Raw genomic sequence first — 22,821 nt, forward strand, 5'->3', positions numbered from 1 at the left:
GCAAAACTAGGGCTAAGAAGATGGCGGATGATGAGCATATTCGGCACTGCATGCTTTACGAGTTCCAATTAGGAAGAAAAGCAAGTGAGGCTGCAAAAAACATCTGTAGTGCTCTTGGTCAAGATGCAGTTAGCACCAGAAAATGCCAGCGTTGGTTTGAGAAATTTCGCGAGAGGACAAGAGTGGTCGAGGCCGTGTGTCCAATTTTGATCAAGAAGCTCTTCAAGCTCTTTTGGTGCAAAATCCTCAAATTACCCAGCAAGAGCTTGATTGCGTGCACTTGGCAAAGTCCAAAAGTTTGGAAAATGGGTTCCTCATGGGTTGACCAACAACAACCGTAATCAAAGAGTCACAATTTGCAGTTCGCTCCTCTCTCGTCAAAACCATTTGCCGTTTTTAGAGCAAATTGTTACCTGAGATGAAGAATGGGTGCTGTATGTTAATTTGAAAAGGCGGCCTCAATGGTTGGACAAAAATGAGGCTCCGCAGCCCACGCCAAAACCTGACTTGCATGTGAAAAAAGTGATGTTGTGTGTTTGGTGGAATTTTAAAGGAATTCTTCATTATGAACTTTTACCATCTAACTAAACCATTACAAGTGCAGTGTATAGTGCCCAATTGGAAAGGTTAGCCCAAGCTTTAAGAGAAAAAGAACCCGCGCTGATTAATCGGAAGGGCGTAATTCTTCACCACGATAACGCACGACCGCATACTGCAAGAATCACTGCTGAAAAACTGCGCCAGTTGGAATGGGAAGTTCTCCCTCAACCTGCATATTCTCCTGATATTGCCCCTTCCGATTACCATTTGTTTCATTCTTTGCAAACTTTCTTCTTGGAAAAAAATTTAATAATGAAGAATGCCTCAAAAATGCATTGACCGAATTTTTTGCATCAAAATCACAAGAATTTTACAACAGAGGGATTAAAATGCTTCCTGAGCGTTGGGCACAAGTAGTAGAAAACAACGGCAACTATATTGTTGATTAAATTTTGTTGTATTGTTTAAATAAATTTGATTTAAAAAGTATTAGAAAACGATATTAATTATTACTAGACCTAATAGATTTTATTTCTATATCACATTCTTTTCCCACCCATTGATCCATACCATTTACTAATGCATTAGGCACTAGAACATATTCAAAGTATTCTTCGTACTTACCTCTGAGTATAACAGAAAGCTTAAAACAATATCTGCAGTAAGAAAATCTTGTACTGCCATTTAAGAACTATGATCTTAAGTCCAACTTGGGAGTCCCAAAGGTTTTAACTTAGGGCTGCCACAGATCTAAATGAAGAGCCTTTATATATAAAACTAGTAGCAGTTTCTGACACATATTAGCTAGTCAACATGTTTTTTGGCAATTACAATTAGAAATACTAAAGATAGCATGACTAATTCTTTTTTGTAACTTTTACATGATAATATCTAGTTTTGAAAACTTTATGGAACTCCATACCTACACTACATATAAATGACATACAGTAAGAAAGTAGCACCATGGTTGACACTGAATTAGATGGATCATCCTATATAATCCTATGTAATAAAAGCATAATATGCAAATCGACTGAACAGTGGAAAGACCAGTTGCTCTGGCATGCACTGACCACCAGGGGACAGACACACAATGCAGGAGCTGCTCCTTTATGGTCAGTGAGCTCCCACAGGGGGAGTGCCACTCAGCCAGAAGCCGGGCTTGTGGCTGGAGACCTCAGTGGCAGGCAGGGATCCACTGCAGGCAGGCGGTAAGGAGCAAGGGGTCCTGGACTGTGAGAGCCCTGGAATGCGAGAGGGAGCAGGCTGGGCTGAAGGACCCCTCCTTCCCCCTGCAGTGCATGAATCTCGTGCAGTGGGCCTCAAGTATAAAATAAAAAAAACTTTAATGCTATAAAAAAAGTAAACCATAGTTTTAACAAACCCTCTTTTGTTAAAGGGGAAAAAATGCAAACTTAGAACTACACTAAGTAATCTAGTATATTACTGCCATGCTTTTTAAATTATTGAAACATTATCCTTGTTAATTTTTTGCCCATTTGATTTGTTAAGATGGAGACTATGTCAAAGTCCCCTAATATTAGTTTATCCTATATAATAAAGAGCTAATATGCTAATTAGACCGAACAGCAGAATAACCTTCTGGAGGAAGCCAGGGCTAAGAGGGCTGGTCAAGGCAGCTGGGATTGCGAAGACCGGTTGAGGCTGTGAGGGGCTGTCAGGGCTAGCCAAGGCAGCCAGGGCTGCAAGGGCCCTTTCACTAATTTCATGCATCAGGCCTCTCGTTGAGACATAATTTGGCATATAACATTATGCCAGTTTCAGGTGTACAACATAATCATTCACTATCCATCCGTATATATTGTGAAATGATCACAGCAATGTCTAGTTAATATCCATCACTACACAGTTATACTTTTTCTTGCAAAGAGAACTTTAAGATCTATTCTCCTAGCATCTTTCAAATATACAATATAGTGCTGTTATTAGCAATGCTCTACATGCCATCCTTGTCATGGGCAGGTGATTCATTCTAGTGCAGCCCTGGCTTTGTCCGGAAGGACAGAAGGATGGCCAGAAGGACGTCTGGTTTAATTAGCAGATTATGCTTTTATTATTATAGATTGCCCTAGCTAGTTTGGCTCAGTGAATAAAGCATTGGCCTGCGGACTGAAGGGTACTGGCTTCGATTCCAGTCAAGGGCACGTGCCCAGGTTGCGAGTTCGATCCCTAGTAGAGGGAGTGCAGGAGGTAATCGATCAATGATTCTCTCTTATCACTGATGTTTCTATCTCTCTCTCACCTTTTCTCTTCCTCTCTGAAATCAATAAAAATATATTTAAAAACATATATATACACACATACATAAATATATATGTAATTTTATCATGTTTGAGAAGACAAGTACAAGTTTTTCCACATCTTGCTCCCCATTACCTGCATTTCAATATACCGAAGGTCAGTTTTTTTCTTTTGTAAATCTTCTAATAACTGTTGGTCTAAGTTTACATCTGGTTCATTTTCTTGCAAGAGATACTCAGAATCTCGGTCCATATATTTGTCCCTGATTCTAAATGTCTTCTTTTCTTGATTTATCACTTTTTTCCCGGGATCCTCCAATTTCTTCTCTGAGTTTGGTTTGTTCTCAGCAGGAGCTTCAGAACCATACCTATTTGGACAAAATAAAAATAAAAATGACAAAAGGGTTAAATAATTACTCAAACCCTGAAAGAAAACAATATATGGTATTTAGTTATTCAAAATCACCAAAATCAAAAGCTTTTATTCTTTTCTCTTGAGTAGAGCAATTATGAAAACAGTTAAAGACTCTTAAAATAAAAATTTTCCTCCCTAGTAGATTATGCCAGATAAGGTATTCCTTGTGGCAATTATGGCTTAGTGATTTTCTTTTTATGAGCCTTCTTTTGCTTTACAACTTTTTCTTCCTGCCACCTTTTCTGAGCTATAAACCAGATGCTATATTACCATCCCAGAAAAATTTTCACTAATCTCTCTAAATTACAGTTTCTGTGATTTTCTTAAGACAGCAGCACTTTTTGCAGATCTGCCCCACAGGAAAATTTTGGAAATACATAAATGATGGGTACAATAAATAACTTTATAAATCTCATATGCAGATAAGACTATTCCTATCACTTAGCTTTCCTGTAGAATACACTACTTTTGTTTAATTTTTCATAAAATCTGCTCCAACTACATAAGAAGAATAATGACTTTAAGACTAAATTTCACTTATTAAAGAGTCTAAAGATATAATTTATATTATCATTTTTTCCCTAGTCAATGCTATGAAAGAAGTATCACTCTGCCCATTTTTTAAAAGAAAACTTTGTTTTACCCATGATCTTCAGGAGCAAACCAGGATATCTGAGCTTCTGAATCTTTGTCACTCTTAGCTTGGACAGAATGTAGTAGCTGTACAATTTGTTCCTCTCGATGTTCATCCATATGTACTACGGCTCTCTATTTTGTGCAAAGAAAAAGCATCTTCATCAACATGAGAAAGCATATATAAAATTATCTGATACAAAAATACAGGCAAATATATGTTTAACAAACATGTAATAGAAAATTAATATTACTAGTACCACACTTGCCTTCTTACCCAAATCCAATTCCTAGACCTAATATTAACCTTTTTCCTTCAAGATCCCTTTCTATTATATATGTACAAAATTAGCTCTAGTGCAACTGGATAAAAATGCATATTTATGTTCCTTCCTAAAACTTGGGGTTCCCTTACCTTCTATCCTCACATATCATGAATTTGTTCCCTACCTTAAATTTTCAGACACCTACAACTAAAGTTAATGAAACCCAATATTCTGTTTAAAAACAAACATTAAGTTAAAAATTGGAAATACTATTTTGGTTGCAATGAGAATTTTAAGAGCATTTTAAAGTTCTTACATAAAAAGAGGAATAAATTGGAATCAGAGAAAATAACATAAAATGATCAGTGTTCATGAGATGATGATCCAATATGGCAAATGATGAAGTCTCCTCACAGAATGAGGATTATTAAAAAACAAACAAACAGGCCAAAACCGGTTTGGCTCAATGGATAGAGCACTGGCTTGGGGACTGAAGGGCCCCGGGTTCGTTTCTGGTCAATGGCATGTACCTTGCTTGCGGGCATATCCCCAGTAGGGGGTGTGCAAGAGGCAGCTGATCGATGATTCTCTCTCATCAATGTTTCTAGCTCTCTATCTCTCTCCCTTCCTCTCTGTACAAAATCAATAAAATATATTTTTAAAAACAAACAAACAAACACAGCAGAGGCCCAGCTGGTGTGGCTCAACCGGTTGAGTATTTTCCCTTGCATCAAGAGGATCCATTCCAAGTCAGGGCATATGCTGGGGTTTCAGGCTTGATCCCCAGTAGCGGCAGCTGATTGATGTTTCTCTCTCTCTCCCTCTCCTTTCCTCTCTAAAAATCAAAAAAAAAAAAAAAAAAAAAAAAAAGTATTAAAAAAAAAAAAAAAGCACAGCAGAGAAAATATTACATTATTTTAGTGGAAGGGAATAATACATGGAAGTTATTACTCTGTAGAAAGTTAGAAAAAGAACTTTTAAAACCTGTTCTTTTATAACTGCAAATTATAATTAGTTGAATTATAAGTAAATCCAGTAAAAGAGTGGATAGATGTTTGTCTTCAAGTGTGCACACAGTAAAGATGGCCAAGGTATTAAATGAAAAAAAGTCAGTTGCAAAAAATGTGCAGTAGGATCTTGTTTTGGTTACTATTAATTTTTTAAACAAGTTATTCACTTGATAAGTCTACACTTTTTGCAGTATTTTTTCCAGATATATTTCTGGCACATGTTAGATGTTCCAGATAAGTTTGTCCAAAGAATGGATAAATGGTTGAATCTAACCTTTAAGATGATAATATGACATTTGTGTTAAAACCATTTTTCTCAAGAAAATAAGCACGTACACAAAAAGAAGACAATGAGGTATTTGGGAAATTCCAGAAGATCTGTACTAATAACTTACTAAAGGGTTTACTAAAAGCATAATTATGCTCAGACAATTAAATAGTTTAATACTGCAAAATTCTGGCTAATAGAAAAGCCTTAGAAAATTACGAACTGCAGCAAAACCTAATTATTGAGAAACACTAGACCATGAAATTTTGTCTGTTTTTCTTAACTGTGCAGCATAAAAATCTTTTTAAGGCTGTTTATATAATGAACTAATGTATCTTTTCTTCTATAGGACATGTCCACTAAAACTGGTTTCTCCTGGATTCTGCCCTATGCACCTTTATCTTTGCTGATTTTAATCTGTAATAATTTGCTGTAAAAGCAAGCAAAAAACTCACTGAGTACGCTAGTTTTTCAGAGTTTTGTGATTCCTCCTAGTGAATCATGGTCTTTGCTCTCCCACCCCCTCCCGCCACACATACAGAGAGATTCAATATTAGAACATTTCCCTTTATGGTTTAAATTTTGAAATGTCTTTGACATATATTAACATTTACAGCTCCGTGAACTACATTAGATGGTTATTGATTACTATGTCTTTTCTTGGCAGTTAAAAATTTCTGAAATCTACAGCAATACTTTAAAGACTTCGCTGGGAAGGAAGCCCCAAGACATAGTCTCCTCAAATAAAGCTTTCTAAATTTTTACACCCTTTCCAACTACGTCAAGGGCTCAAAGCCATTGTTTCTTTCATTTTCAAAATGGCAAAGAGAAGATTATGTCACGTCTACCAGAAGAACAATTTCTTCCCAACTGAAACTGACTCACAGCAAAGCATTTCTTAAACCAACTAGAACTTTACATTTTGAAGCTTTTACCTCTACTACCAGAAGAAAGGTTCACCTCCTCACCTTGTTACATGAGTTTAAGAGGCACAAAAAGGCAAAATGATTGAAAAATGAAATAGCCCCTGAAAATATAATTGATACTTTTTAGTAAGAACACAATTTACCTTTTTAAAAAAGTGTTTTCATTGATTTTTAGAGAGAGGAAAGAAGAGAAAGAGAGAGAACCATGGACTGGTTGCCTCCTACCAGAGATGGAGCCTGCAACCCAGGCATGTGCCCTGCCCAGGAATCAAACCAACAACCTTTTGGTTCATGGGATGATGCTCAACCAACTAAACCACACTGGCCGGGGCAAAATTTACATGTTTTATAAATTAATTCTAATTAGTCTCTCCACACATCGAAGGTCCAGAGGCTACAAGCAGTTGAGAATTTGTAAGCTGCATCCTTTCTAACCTTCCAATCCCATCCCTCTTCACTTTACCTCACCCCTGTCTAAAAACTCACACACATTGTTTTGATTTGATTTTTTTTTTAAATTACCCCTCTGCCTCCCCAGATATCTTCAAATAGTTTTTATCTTTTTCCTGGCAAAAGAGATCCTCAATAATGTCCAGCAGAATGTCTATGTCTACTTTACCAGCTTCTGAATTATCTGCCACTATTTCAAACTTTCTCCTTCTGGTGACACTCCAATGCCACCTTCCAGTTCACCCTCATAATTTCACACACAGTATTCACAAAAGAACACAAAAAAGGAAAATTCCTCAACCGCTTGCAACCAAGCCTAACCCCAACACTACCAAAACCCATCACTTATTCTTTCCCTTCCTGTTAAAATGGAAGGAGTCCACTTTCCTGCTTAAAGTTCATTTCTCCACCTAAACCCTGCAGCTCAATTCCTCTCACCTCTTTAGGGCTATCTCCTATTTTTGAGGCTTATCTTCCTTTCCTAAATCTCTTTCTTTCTCTAGCAGTCATTAGGCTAGGCTACTGATCAATATTCTGGTTTGCTTATTTCTAGATATATGGTAGAACTGCATTTTCCCACCCCCGAGTTAAGTATGGCCATGATTTACTGGCCAGAAAAATGTGAATGGGAGTCTCCAAGAATCAGGGGTGATTTCCTGTGCTCCCTCCTGGCTGCCAGCAAAACCAGCCATGCTCTAACTGGGTGGAGGTGCCAGGAGCCTCATTCTCACAATGAAAACGCTCATCTGAACTCCAAATGGTCAAGTAACAGGAGTAGAAAAACAAATTTCTGTTGCTATAAGCCGCTGATTTGGGGGCTATTTATTACTACAGCATGATTTGGTCCACTCTGATGTACTTTCCTTCTCCACTGACTCCCCACATCAGTACATGAACAATGTCAAACCTCTTCACTTTTAAAACAAAAGCAAACCCCAGGAGGCCAGGAACAGAAAATGCAATAGGGGCTTGACCTACTACGGTAATTGTTGTGATTTGACTTGGGGTATATTAAGTATTTTGGCCTTGGCAAGTGAATACACAAAAATGACATTTTACAAAAATGAAGGTGGTTTGGGGAGGGGTTGGAAATCAACAGTTCCCCTGATAATGACCCATGGCCCAACTGGTTTCAGGTGGAAGGGATCATGCACCATTATTCCTGATTTAACTTTTCATTTGTTTCTGTTTCATTTCCCCCAACTGGACTGTCAGTTACTTGGCTATTTTACTTCTTCGGATCCCTCCTAGCAACCTGCATACAACCTTGTGTGAAACAGGGGCAGACAAAAACTTGGCAAAGCGTCTTCAGAAAGTTACTGTGGGGTTTGTGGCTGTTTTAAATACTAGCAATGAAAGCTGGACTATTCTTCTGAACGATCTACATGAAGAAAAAAAAAATAGTGCTTGGCGGCTTTACCTAATGCAGAGGGTCGCTCGCGTAGAGCTCATCAGGCATAAATAAATAAATAAATAAATAAATAAATAAATCTTAAATGAAAGCGATCGGAATGATCCTAAAGGGTGAAAATCTTAAAAGTGACCATCATTGTTCTAAGGCAGTGTTTCCCAAACTTCTCTCATGATGAGAATCACCTGGGGGAGTTGTTAAACTACAGATTCCTGAATCCCAACTAAGAAGTGCTAAACTAGAATTTTTTGGGAACATATAGGTGAAATTGTATACTTAAATAGTGCTCTAGTTCATTTTACCTATATGTTCCCAAAAATTCTAGTTTAGCACTTCTTAGTTTGGATTCAGGAATCTGTATTTTAACAACTCCACCAGGTGATTCTCATCATGAGAGAAGTTTGGGAAACACTGTTCTAAGGGAAAGAGGGGCGACCACAGATGCTCTGACAGTGACATCCCAGCCAAGTCCATCTCGGTTGGGGCCTGGAGTGAGCACTGGCTTTGTCCCCTGTCCTCACGCTCTCAGGCCAAATACACGTTCATCCCACCAAAGCCCTGCCTGCTTCGGGTCAGAGGCGCGTGGCCGCTGAGTACTGCCCACAGGAAGCTTTAGCACAGTTCCTCTGCACTTCGTATCCACTTCACAAAGCACTTATGCCGGTTAGGAAACCAAGTTAAGACACCAAACAGACACAAAGAAAAAGTTAGGGGCGGCGGCAGGAAGAAAAAAAAAAAAATGGCAAGAAAAGCTATTCTTCCTCATGGCCTGCCTGGCACGATCGCGCCTCGGTTTACCTCCTGCCTCTCGGCTTCCTTGCTCTTCTGCCCCTGCTTCCTCGCGTACCACAAGCCGATGTCGCGGCCTTTCAGGTGCCCGGGATGTCGGCCTCGGCCTCCTCGCCCACCCCCTCCGCCGCCGCCGCCGCCGCCTCCGGAGCCTCGACTCCCGCCATGGCCCCCGCCGTGGCTCCCTCCGTAGCCGCCGCCGGAGCCGCGGGGCCCGCCCTCACGGCCTCCGCCGTCGCGGCCCCAGCTCTGATGGTAGTCATAGCTCATTGTCCCCGGCGGACCACAACGCGTGAGAACCCGCAACCGATAGAAATGGCGACCGGGACCGGAAGCGAATGCACATCCACTTCCGCTTTTCTTCCGGCGCCCAGCGCGAGAAGGCGGGCCCTTGAGCGTCACAAGCGGCCACTTCCGGTGACGTCACCGGCCCGCGGGCGCTTGACTCTGATGAAGTCCTAGCTGAAGTTCCTTGGTCGGACATTTACCTGCTTGCTTCTGGAGGGAGAGCAAGCAAAAGGCGACAAGGTTTTTTTCTCCCTACGCCCAGCAAGTGAGGAGATTGGTTTTGCTTCCATGCTCTTCATGGTAAAAATCTGGAGTTTGCGTCCAATTAGGCCCTGGATAGTGAATATTAAGTCACTAAAGAAATGAAAGGAGTTAACCTTTTTCTAGTGCTACGTCTTGGAAACTGCCTGGCACCTGTTTGAAATATTTAATTAAGTATATAAATGTCCCTGCCGTTTTTTAAAGATTTATTTTATTGATTTTTTTTACAGAGAGGATGGAAGAAGGATAGTTAGAAAGATGGATCAGCTACCTCTTGCACACCTTTTACTGGGGTTGTGCCCACAAGCAGGGTACATGCCCTTGACCGGAATCGAACCTTCGACCTTTCAGTTCTTAGGCTGACGCTCTATCCACTGAACCAAACCAGTTAGGGCCATCCCTGCGTTTTTTAAAAGGATTTTCACTGCTACCTTTTTCAACAGCATGAGATGAACATGTTCAGTACAGTGCAGTTAAACAATTATATTAAACATCAGTTGAAGAGTCATGTGTTCATATGAAGTGCTCTGTCATTGATTGATCAGGCCACTAAGGGTCTAGCTGTTCTTAAATAATCAACGGATTGAGACATGCAGGCTTGGATGTTCACAAAGAGAGAATCAGATTGTTTGCGCATTTTGCTGATTTAAAGGCATTGAGGATACCCATTGAATAAAGGAAGTAGGGCATCAGCTTTCATTTTGTGCAATCTTAAGAAAATAAAGGCTAAAGAAATTAGTGTGCAGTGAATTAAGAAAGAAAATGCTCTATGCTGGGAAGGTTACAGAATACTGCCTCTGTGGCATAAGACATATTTTAAGCAGATAGATTTGATTTCCTGAAATTGTTTATCTGCCTAAAAGCAGAGCCTTCCCAAAGAACTCAATTTTTATAAATCCCTTCCCTGGGGGGAGGAACCAGGGAAGACTAATTTCTACCACTGGAGGCTATAAAGTCAGCACCACACCTAAACAGACATTCTAAAAAAAACTATCCTATCTCCCATTTATTCTCATAAAGCCCATTTCTCTTTCCTAAAAGTCATTTGCTTTCCCTTAAGAACCTTTTCTTCCTCTTCTTCCTCTGTTAAAATACCATTAAGCCCCAAGTTCTAATTCCTTTCTTGAGTCATATTTTTCTTTGAATTCCCTTAGGTGTGACTAAATCTTGTCTGTTCTCTTGCTTATTTGTCTGTTGTCCATTTAATTTGCAGCCCCCCCCCCCCAAAAAAAAAAAAACTAAACCTATGAGGATAGAGGAAAAGTTTTTCTTCCCCAACAGCCATGAAATGTTACAGCAAAAAGAATTTAATTTAGGAAGTAGGAAAGTCCTTTCTAAAGAATGAGAGGTTAAGTAGTGAATTGCTAGATAAGTAGACTTTTACCAGACTTATGATGAGGGGAGAGATTATTATAGGTGGATGAAATAATATGTGTGAAAAAAGATGGTAAAGCATTTGAGAGTGAGAAAACTCTACACTGAAACTTCAACACTGATGGATAAGGTAAAAAAAAAACCTTATGTGGCATATAAAATCATGGAGGATCTTATATGCTACATGAATAGCAAGAGTTCACTTTTAGTAGGGGAGTGATTACTTTGACTCCTTTGAATAGAAAGAAAGAGAGGAAACAGGAGTGGATAAAGAAAGACTAGTAAGCAGGCTGTGATATAGGGAGGAATGAAGGGATGACAGAGCAAGATGGGATGTGGTAAGGATTGTAATTAAATAATAGGAGACAATATTGTTAATATTTGATAATTTATTGAACGTGGAAAAAAGAGGTGACTTTTGAGTTTAGGATTTGAAAGTCTATCAAATGAGGCAGTACCATATCTTGAAATGAGAAACAGAGCAAGGAGAATTTTTGGGGGGGTTGGGGAAAGGGTTGAGTTAATGTGATAAATAATGTATGTAGAATTTGAGGAGCCTATGAAACATACAAATTGAGATATCTAGAAAGCAGTTGGTTATATGAATTTAAGTGCAGAGAAAACAGACTAAGATTATACATATGGGAGTTTTGGGCAAACATTAAGGCCATAGGAATTAATAGTTTTAATTAAAGTACCCATTGGGCATGCCTGATATGACAGTATGTGAATTATTCAATAGATAAGATTAGGTAGGCATCTTGGAGATGGTAGGGAGAAAGAGTGTGGACTTTGAGGCAAGAGGGTGGGATGGACTGAATGTGTTTCCTTGAAACTCCTATGTTGAAGCCCTAACCCAGTATGACTATTTGGAGATGTGGCCTCTAAAGGAAGTAATTAAATTAGAACATAAAGTTGGGACCTCTCCCCCACCCCAATCAGATAGAAATAGTGTCCTTATAAAAAAAGACAACAGACAGCTTGCTTACTCTTTCCTCATGTGAAGACAGATGCTGTCTCCAAATCAGTAAGAGAGCTTTCACCAGGAATCTTGATGTTAGACTTCCCTGCCCCCAGAATTGTGAGAAATAATTTTTCTGTTTATGTCACTGAGACATTTTAGGGCAGCCTGAGAGGGCTAATATGGAGTGTAGGAAAGAACTAACATTTATTGGCTGATTAGCATTTGCTAGGGAGTTGGCTAGGTGGTGCACATTGGTAATCAGCAGAATTAATACCCCCAAGGATGGTCAATCATAATTTCTAGAATCTGTGAATGTGTTACATTACATGGACAAGAGAATTTAAAGTTGCTAATCAGCCAGGCTGGCATGGCTCAGTGGTTGAGTGCAAACCTATGAACCAGGAGGTCATGGTTTGATTCCCCATCAGGGCACATGCCCTGGTTGTGGGCTTGATCCACAGGTGGGGGGCATGCAGAAGACAGCCAATCATTGATTCTCTCCTATCATTGATGTTTCTATCTCTCTCTTCCTCTCTGAAATCAATACAATATATATATTTAAAAAAAAATAAATAAAATTGTTAATCAGCTGATCATAAAATGGGGATATCATCCTGGATTATCTGGATGAGCCCAGTAGGTATGAATCCTTCAAAGTGGAAGAGGGAGGCAAAATAGAAGTTCATAATGATGTGATATGAGGATTCAGCCAAATGCTGCTGAATTTAACAATGGAGTGAGGGGGACTATGAACCAAGGATTGCAGATAGCTTGTAGAATTAAAAAAATAAAGGGATTCTCTCTTAGGGCCTCCAGAAGGAATACCCTGACAATGCCAGTGAGGATCCTTGTCAAAATTTCTATGCTACATAATGGTAAAATAGCAAGTTGTATTTAGATTATGAGATTGTTATAATTTATTATAGCAGCAATAGAAAAATAATGACAGTTCATATTTCACAGAATCCTCATGAAAACCCCAGAGAGAAGTTGTGCTAATTCTTTTTGCTGATGAATTGTATTATTTCTCTTCACCTCATGTTTGTTGATTAGCAAATTACAAATTTTTCCTGATGTCATCAGCATGTAGTACGGTATTCATTGAAGTTGTTGCTTTAGGCAGACACTTAACACACATGTCATTATAGTAAAAATCTGCACAAAAGGGTGCTTTTTAAGAAAGATATTGGTCAGAAGAAAAGTGTCTTTTGTTCCTTTGTTGTTGTTTTTTCTGCCTTGGTTGGAACCACGGGAATTGTTATCGATAGGTTAACTAACGTCAGAAAACAAATGGTGTGGTTGGTTCATTATAATTTCCATGGCTACTCTTACTGGTGCTTTGCCATTTGTGTGCTCTGGGAAGGCTAAATGTTGTCTCTCTCACATGTCCTCTCCACTGATTTGTTTTCAAACCCACAGTGCTTGATATCTAACTTCCACAGGCATCTACCTCCCAGACCAGTCACCTCTGATATGCAGCAAGGGTGAGCCACACAAAAGCACAACACTGTGGAAAACTATTACAGCTTTCCCAGTCTCCAGGAATCTCTTATTCTTCATCTTCTTTACCCCAATCCTTTGAAACAACTCTTGTATACTTTGTCATGGGTCTAATATTCCTAAAGATCTGGGAGGGGATTTTTTTTAGTGTTCCCTTAGAAAATGTAAATCGGAATTGATTCGTACTTCCTCTTGAGGTGGGAAGACAAGGGGATATGCTGATATAAATAATCTTATACCTCTATAGAATATAAAGATGTGCTGTGTGAGTATGGGAAATGGGAGAAAATGTTTGTTTTTCTCTAGTATCAAGAAAGATATGGAAGAACTTATTATATAACTCAATAGAGTGTCTTTTCAAATAATGTTTTTAAACTCAAATTGGAAAAGTGTGATTACAATGAAAATGAATTTTAGAGAATGACTCTTCTTGACTACAACTTATCTAGTAAAATCACAAATTTATTGAAAATATAACAAAGATGGGCAAAGAAAATGTGGAGTGGGGGGTTCTTTATTTGTTTCTTACTGATCTAATCTCTTAATTTCCTTCTTGCTAGGCAATAAGGAAATAGAGGGAACATGATAATTTACCAACTCATTCTTTTTTAAGTAATTATGAAGTTTCTCTCTCTCTTAGGCATTTTTTACTCCTTCTTTCTTCTCTGCAGTGGGATGATAGTTGGGGGCCTGAATCATGTGCAAACATCTTCATGCAAACATCTGGTGGTCGATGTTGGTTTGGAGTGGATCCCGGCTGTCTAGGGGCTGGAATGCCTACAAGAAGCCTCTCCATTTGGTTTCTATGTGTGGCATAGTTTCAGCATCCTCACAGAATAGCAGCTGAGTTCCAAGAACAAGTGTCACAAAGTGGGCTGATATATTGATGAACTGGCCTCAGAAGTCATGTCCGCTATACTGTATTATTTGCATCAGTTACAGATGTCCACCCAGGTAAAAGGGTAGTCAAGCTTCACCATGTTATGGGAGGAGAACCAAGGTCACACTGTGAGAAAAGCATATGGGATGGGAGATATTGTGCCCATCTTTGGAAGATACAATCTTCTACACATCCTCAGTTAGGCCTTCTGCAAAAGCATGTTACATCACCATTATGAGAGTTTTACAGACTTCTCGTTTTGCATCACAAGCACTCCTGCTGTTGTCCATGTTACAACCAGGAGTAGGAAAAGGAATGGTAATATTACTATAAGTAGCATTTAATGAGTGCTTATTTAATGTCAGGTAATATAAGCAGGTACTATTCCCCCCCCTCTTTTACTATAGTTAGGCCAAGAAACAGAAAGACTAAAAACAATGAGACAATTCCAAGGAAAAAATACCACAATTACTGATATAGTTCATAAATAATGCAGTCTTATGAAAGTTAACAAAAATTAGGTTTTTACACATTACTTATGCCTCCTTGATTTATAAAGTTTCTATTTTCAATAATTAAAACCTCAATTTGCCTATTTATCAAAAGTATTTTTAAAACTAGAGGCCTGTTGCATGAAATTTGTGCAAGAGTAGGTCTTCCTTCCCCCAGCTGCTGGCACTGGCTTCCCTCTGGCACCCAGGATGTGGGCTTCCCTCACAGCTCCGGCTTCATCTGGAAGGTTGTCTGGAAGGACGTCTGGTCTAATTAGTACATTAAGCTTTTATTATTATAGATACCAAATGGATATATTTTAATCCCATCCCCCTATGCCAAGTTCCCCAATAGACATTACACAATTATAACTCCAGAGAGGCAACAGTGTGAAGCTTGCCTTAAGAAAGGTGATATGAAGAAATGGAAAAACCTGGCTCAGTCAAAGAACAAGATCTTATTATTGTAGGATAATGTGAGGACATATGGGGGAGAAAGAAGTGAAGATATGTTTGTAATATGAATTCCTTCTCCCATTTCAGCTTGCCACATTTCTTGCTTAGAGCTTTACAAGCAGACTATGTTTTTAATATATATATGTATATATATGTATATATATATGTGTGTGTATACATATATGTGTATATATATACACATATATGTATACACACACACACACACACACACACACACACACATATATATATATATATATATATATATATATATATATGATCACATAATCTCTGGTTATAGATTTTAGTATGTCCAAGCCAAAGAGAAAAATTACTCATTGAAATCTTGTATTCCCCTGGAATTCTAGGAGGTTTTACTTTTTTATTATCTCAAATTGATCTGTCCTCCTGTATGTCTGTTCCTACTACCAGCTTCTCTTGCCTTACTTACCTTTGGAGAGTCTTTTTCCTGGTCTTAATACTAAAATTTATGAGCATTAAGTTCTTTTTATCCAAGAATATGAAGTCTTTCCTGGACTCAAATCCATTAAGGATATCCTTCCAGAATGAAGAATAGAATCATGTAATCACAGTAGGTTTTGTCTAGCGTTCATTTAGTATCTTAGAATGGCTAAAAGGTTTTAGAGATTATTTAATCTTTCTGGACTCACTTCACCCTTAATCTTTCTAGCATATACTCTACAACACTCTGAGTTCTGAAGAGTTTAAGTGTGGTCAAATAATGGTAAAGTCAGAATCAGAATCAGAGATTGAAATTAATCCTACCAAGGTGTTCTTTCCACTGTACAAACAATATAGTTATACACATTGAGGCCAGGAATGCTATCCATGGCTCCATGTGGAGAGGACAACAGAAGCTCCACATTTAGACTTTTTCTGGATTCTGCTGTGTGTGCTTCTCCTCTTGGTTAATTTTAATCTGTATTCTTGCCATGCAATATTCCATAACTGTGAGTATACAGTTTTCAGTGAGTTCTGTGAGTCCTTTTGGTGAAGTATTGAGACTGATAGTGGTTTTGGGGACATTCTGAATTCACAATTGGTGTCAGAAGTGTGTAAAGTTCTGTGTGGACTACATTGTCTAAATTTGCAGTTGGCTTGAACACACAGCATACTTATATTTGGATTGTTTTTGTTCACAGTTATAATCTTAACAACCTAAAACAAAATCTAGCATATGATAGGCATTCATTCAATCTATATATATATAAAAGCCTAAGTGACCGGACTACTAGATGATTGGCTGGTAGCTATGATGCTCACTGACCACCAGAGGGCAAATACTCACTCTAGTGGTCAACTCCTGGTGGTCAGTGCACTCCTACAGCTGGAGCACTGCTCAGCTGATTAACAGAGGCCAGATGCTGGCCTCAGGGCTGGCGAGCACAGCTGCTGTTGGACAAACCTCTCCTACAGATACTCCCCCTGTACGCCCCAGCTGCAGCGGTGGCAGGTGCAGTGGGCCAGGATGAGGGGGAGCGGTGCAGTGCCCAGCCTGGGCTCAGGCTCCTCCCTGGCCACCTGCTGCTTCATGCACTACTTTGTGCTGTGCGGGATCAACACAGACAGCAGGCTAGAACCCAGTGAGTGGTGGTGATAAGGTCTACTGATCCCTGCAGGCTAAGCTGAGGGATCCCACTGGTGCATGAATCCATGCACTGGGCCTCTGGTATTATAATAAGTAAATGAATGGAAGGAGCTGATTAGTATGAGAAATTAAGATACTGTTTATGAAATACAATACTACAGAACCATGTTGAGAAAAGCTTCCAAATAATGCAAACCAGGTCTCTCTCTCTCTCTCTCTCTCTCTCTCTCTCTCTCTCTCTCTCTCTCTCTCTCTCTCTCTCTCTTATTTATTTATTATATTATGAGTAATACTGTGATGTTTGCTGTCTTCAACATGGTTGCCTCTGTCAGTCACAACTCCTGGAAGTCTTTGGGATTATGCATTATGTGTTTATGTTATTACTAGGGAGTTTTAGAGATTAAGTCTTTTCAGTTTACAAGAGTTACCACCAGATGGTGATATTTTTATTAGGTAAGTAGTTTTTGTCTATAGATATATAATTATAGAGAAAAGAGACAACTTATCTGAAATATAATATTTATTAATAAGAAGAACAATAGAATAATGCAAGGGTAAGATGTTTAAATATAGCACAAGATATCTATAAGGGTATTACATCATTTCTTATTATATCAGAAACACATTTTTCACAGTCACAATTGGAAGGAGGAGATACTCATGCTTAGGCACAGGCCCTATAGAGAGTTTTTTTCGATTCAACCACTGTTGGCTTGGCATTTGAAGAGTTATAGGTTACTAATGTGATCCTATTAGCCTTCCAAGTTGTGGCTTTGGGCTAAATTGTCCTGGTATAGTATCAATACAGCAGAGCATTTAAGTGTATCCATTGAATAGTTAACACAACAACCAGGTTGTTTTTGTTTTTGTTTTTCAGCTGCCACAGCATAGGCACAATTGCAGTGGCGGTGGGGGTGGAAGTGGGGGTGGGGAGGACGGGTACACAAAAGGGAAAAAGGATATTACTGTTTTCCAATCAAATTCTCATGTTCTTTAAATATTGGTTTTCATTAGTCTTGACATATGTACCTAACAATCATTTAATAAAATATATTGAATTGTTTCTTTGCTTTGAAATACTCACATCTTTGAGAAAGAAAGTAAAAAGCACCTAAAGTTGGAATAACATTTGAACTAAAAATTTCTGTGCTTCAAGAATGGCTAAGAAAGTTTGTCAAATCTGCAGCTTTAGGAACAGACACTTTTGTTTTGGACTTAGAGGATTTACCTCTGCTTTACCCAGAAATTTTGTTAGTCTAGTTGGGTGTACTTCACAGAAATTAATTTGGCAGTTTTCCCTCAATTTGCATTCAAATAAAGTAATCAGTTCTAGAAATGATGAAGTTTATATTTACCATCTTTCCTAATAATGTTTCAGTTAAAGATCATTTGCAGTTCCACTTGTAACACAGAGAGTATTTGTTTTAAGGGCAGTCTTGACATACTGAAAAGATGGAAAGGAAATACTGTTATATTAAAGAGAGAAAATTTAAAAATTCAGTAAACAATTTGTATTTTATAGAAATGAAGGACACAACTATTTACGGATTAGGGACATGCGTGGTTTGAAGTTGGAAGTTAATTTGCAGTTTTACACAAGAATATATTTTCAAGACATCAGTGCAAAGTTAAAGCTGAAACTGTACTAAGCTTGCTTTGCTAATCACATTTTGGCAAGCTTCTTCCAACACAACTCAAGAGTTTTGCTACGTTTCTTTCATTCCCTAAATGCCTTTTCCCCCCTTGCAGTTTAAAGCCCAACATTATGTGTAGAAACGTGCATGGGAACAATATACTCATTAAGCTTATATAATATATATATTTTTTTACAAACATAGGCAGAACATTAGTAAACTAGGCCAAGGTTTGATTTGGAAAAATTTTTTAGAACTTGGATAAGAAACAAATCTTTTAATTATCAGTGTGTGATCATTAAAGCAACACATCAAAAGCACTTAAATGTTTGCATTATTTCCAGCTGTTTGCAGTACAAATAATTAACTAGCATTTCTGTAAAGCTTATGTAAACCAACAAATGAAAAAGGAAATCAAATAGCCGGAAAACAAAGGTGTTAGGTTAGCAGTGTGAAGGCGAGGCACCATTCTTGCCTGTACTAAACAACTACTTGGGTAGACACTAGCTACCCTTACTTTCTTCCTCTCGTTTCCTGTAAGCTTGGTTTAACAATTGGATTTCCTCTTGGTAACCATCCCTCTCTTGATGCTGCCTTTTGCTGTTCTGCCTGTGTGCTTCCACGGTGTCTGGGATGGAGATGTTGATATTACCATCAGGATTACTTGTGGGTAAAAAGAGAGAATACGAGGCTGTCTCTCCTAAGTCACATGAAACAAATCTGTTTTCTTTCCGTGAGTAGCGTAGGGATGGAGACCTGACCTGTGTGGAGGACTGGCTGATGTTGCTAATGATGGACACAGTGTCCAAGGCCTCTTCATTGTCACAAATTTCAAGAACCTCCAAATGTATTTTCACACTGGTGTCCGCAAACGTGGATGGAGAATCTTCTGAGTTTGGCTCATGACCAACACTTTTGGATCGGTAGACTTCTATTTTCTTAGAGGCTGGGGTTATCTTCTGTCCTTCTGTGCTCACCTCATAGGTAGAAAGAGATAGCGTTTTCCCTGTAGGGGCCTGGAGCGACACCATCCCCTGAAACGCACACAAGGGAATGGCAAGGCCACCACCGGAACGCTGAGGACAAAAAAAAAAAAAAAAAAAAAAGGATGATTATTGAAAACTAGTTTCTGAGGTCACACTGCTATCCTAACTCCCGGCAAATATGATAAAGAACTTTTTGTGTCTGATTTTATACATCCACATAATGCACATTTTTGTAACTCTTTTATATTTAAAAGAACAAACAAACTTTACTGAATTATCAAAAGTTATCAAAAGACAGTTCATTAAAATTGGTATTTGAGAGTTGCATAGTGCCAGCGTTTTGCCAGTATGAAGTCTCATTATTCTAAAATAGCACACTAAGTATTTTGTTATCAAAATTATTTTGTGACATCTTTTTTTCTTTAATGCATGTTTATAATAGCTGAACATATGAGTGTATATCAGTATATGTAACATATTAGTAACTTGTATATGAAATATACATATGTTTTCTGCAAATATTGAAATATTCTTATTTAATATGATGGCCTTCATTTGAGAGTTATATAAATAAAGAGACAGATTATATAGAAACAGATCTGAGTATATACGCATATCTTTACACTCTGAATTCAAAATTGGCAAGTTAATTTTAGCAAAATAGTACATTCACTTAAAGCTGATTCGGTAGTTTTAATTTATTGGTTATGAAAGTATTTAATGTTTAAGTTGTTTTGGATTTAGATTTACACAAGAAGTATTAGTTTAAGGTTTATGTCAAATTTTGTTTGTATGTCTAATCAAAATCATAAAAATTTGATTCAACAAGTACATACAATTTTTAAAAAGAGACTATTATTTAAGTTAGAGAAACATTGTGCTAGGGGAGGGAAAATAGGATCTGGACTAAGGGAGTCATAAGAATAGAGATTCATAGAAGGGAGCTGACAGAATTTGAGTAAAATCAACAGATTTTTCCACCTCCTTTAGGATATGGAGGGAGGACTGAAATGGGGAGAAATCAGAAGCTGTGAGAACAAGCATTCAACTACTATTAAGTACTAGCACTAGGCTAGCTGGTAAGTCTATAGCAAGAATGAAGAGGCTTTCAGGTCCTAAAAGCCCATAGAATACATAAATATCGAAGCTCATAAACAATTGCATTTTCCTGTGATCCATGCTATAGTGGATACAAGCTGAAAAATTTTGAGAATGTGGAATAATAGCACTTAACCAAAATGGAGGGAGGGAAAAGGAGGCCTAAGAAACCATTCCAGAGCAGAGATCAATGTTTACAGATGAGTAAAAATACCATTTTAAGTTATAAAAGTAAATTGTAAAATAATACTAATACTATGATCCAGTTTTCTTGTAGAAAAACGCCTACCAGAAATGAATCCAGTAAATTATATGTTTACAGGGATAAAAAATAGATACACAGGCATACACATATACATATTGTAGGCATAGGAAAAGGTTTGAAAAACTTTTCTGGAAGTAGATGGGGAAGAATTTCAAAGTTTATATATATTTTACTAGAGGCCTGGTGCACAAAATTTGTGCACAGGGGTATGGGGAGGGTTTCCTCAGCTTGGCCTGCACCCTCTCGCAATCTGGGATCTCTTGTGGGATGTCCAACCGCCAGTTTAGGCCCAATCTCTGCAGTTGGACATCCAGCAATCAGACATCCCTCTTGCAATCTGAGATTGCTTGCCACTAACCACTTGCCTGCCTGCCTGCTCAGTGTGCATCATAGTGACTGGTCATTCTGGTCATTCCACCATAACTGGTCACTTAGGCTTTTTTATATATAGATATTTCTAAATTATATGCTGTTGCTAATGACTTTGCTCATAGAAATTGAATAGATAATAGAGGGGGCAGAGAATATAAAATATTACTAGAGGTCATCAAGATACAGGGGTAGAGTAATGAGTGTGAGTTGCCTATGATGGTAGTCAATCTCAGAGTTCAATTTGGTGTTTGTGTTGCTTTTGGGATTTGTGAATCAACATTCTGTATTTGAGTTTGTGCTATTTTTAGGTTAGGAGAAAGGAGACAAACCAGATTGAGAAAAATAATTATAAGAAAGGAAAAAGATCCTCTGGTCCTAGCCAGGAAAAAATGTATAGTACTTTCACAGTGTTGAAAAAGTATTATAAACATTTCAGTCTAACAAGCTGTCAATGTTAACATGAAGTTCAAATAATCAGAGAATTCCACTTCAAAAAAATACTTATAATACTTGAATCACAAACTACAATGTAGCCTACAGATTTGCAAACCATTGATACAGTTTAAGAACAATTAAAAAAAAAAAGACTAAAAGTAAAAAACAATAAAACCTGAAGAGAAAATGGATATTAATTATAAGAAGGAGATAATATAAAAGACTGTTAATATTGGTTTATTTTATTTTGATTTTTTTGTACTGAGTTGAATAGTGTCCCCTCCAAAGTTCATACCCATCTACAACCTGTAAATATGACCTCATTTGGAAATAGGGCCTTTGTGGTTGTAATAAAATGAAGATAAAGTCATACTGGATTAGGGTGTGCCCTAATTTCATTGACTGTTGTTCTTTTAAGGAAAGATAAAAGTGGACATAGACTGACACTGGGAAGACGGACATGGGAAGAAGACAGCAACTGGAGTTATGCTGTCGTAAACTAAGAAGAAAGGATCCTCTCTTAGAGCCTCAGAGGAGTAAGGCCCTACCTACATCTTGATTTTAGACTTCTGACCTCCAGAAATGTGAGTTGATAGATTTCTAATGTTTTAAGCTATCCAAGTTTGTGATAATTTGTTATGGCTGCACTAGGAAACTAATGTAATGTTCATGCAAAATATTACTAACGCACATATGCAAATGGACATTTTACAGAGTTTGATAACTGCCCGTTTTCTTCTGGAGATTAGAATTGTGTCATTTCTGTTAAATCCATATAGACTGTAATCTCCTTAAAGGAAGGGAACATTTCCTTGTTGCTCTTTATTTTCTCTGCTCTCTATTACAGTGGCTGGCATGTGGCAAGCCCTTAAAAATATTTGTTAGCCTGGCTGGTATGGCTCAATGGTTGAATGTCAACACATGCACCAAGAATGATCAGTTCCACTCCTGGTCAGGGCACATGCCTTGGTTGCAGGCTTGAGCTCCAGTAGAGGGCATGCAGGAGGCAGCCATCTATATTGATGTTTCTCTCTCATCGATGTTTCTGTCTCTGTCCCTCTCCCTTCCTCCCTTTCTCTAAAACAGGCAATAAAAACATAATTAAAAAATATATATTTAGTTAGGTGAATAAATGTGTGCATGACAATGAATCTGAAACAATGACTTTATAGGCTTTTTAGATTCCATATTTTAACTTCCTAAAGCATAAAAAATAAGATAATCTTTTTTAAATATTGC

The 22,821-nt window shown here is 38.0% G+C and overlaps 2 protein-coding genes across 3 annotated transcripts in view; both read right to left on the reverse strand.

Annotated features, from left to right (window-relative positions):
• DHX36 (DEAH-box helicase 36) overlaps positions 1-9,318 on the reverse strand; it is a 37,496-nt gene extending 28,178 nt beyond the window's left edge. Inside the window, exons 1-3 of one of the 2 annotated variants that reach the window (XR_004989143.2) lie at positions 8,979-9,318; positions 3,860-3,984; positions 2,938-3,169 (exon numbers count right to left, since the gene is read on the reverse strand). Coding sequence is in view for 1 of the 2 variants with exons in the window: in XM_036444880.2 (XP_036300773.1) it covers positions 2,938-3,169; positions 3,860-3,984; positions 8,979-9,239 (618 nt within the window). In the remaining variant the exon portion in view is untranslated. The remainder of the gene's footprint in view (positions 1-2,937; positions 3,170-3,859; positions 3,985-8,978) is intronic. The other variant, XM_036444880.2, reaches the window with a different exon arrangement.
• Positions 9,319-17,767: 8,449 nt separating this feature from the next.
• GPR149 (G protein-coupled receptor 149) overlaps positions 17,768-22,821 on the reverse strand; it is a 43,357-nt gene continuing 38,303 nt past the window's right edge. The window contains exon 4 of the mRNA XM_036444881.2: positions 17,768-19,502. Coding sequence (XP_036300774.1) covers positions 18,930-19,502 — 573 coding nt within the window. The 3' untranslated portion in view covers positions 17,768-18,929. The remainder of the gene's footprint in view (positions 19,503-22,821) is intronic.

This window comes from Pipistrellus kuhlii, unplaced genomic scaffold (genome assembly GCF_014108245.1).
Source record: "Pipistrellus kuhlii isolate mPipKuh1 unplaced genomic scaffold, mPipKuh1.p scaffold_m20_p_2, whole genome shotgun sequence".
Lineage (NCBI taxonomy): Eukaryota > Metazoa > Chordata > Mammalia > Chiroptera > Vespertilionidae > Pipistrellus > Pipistrellus kuhlii.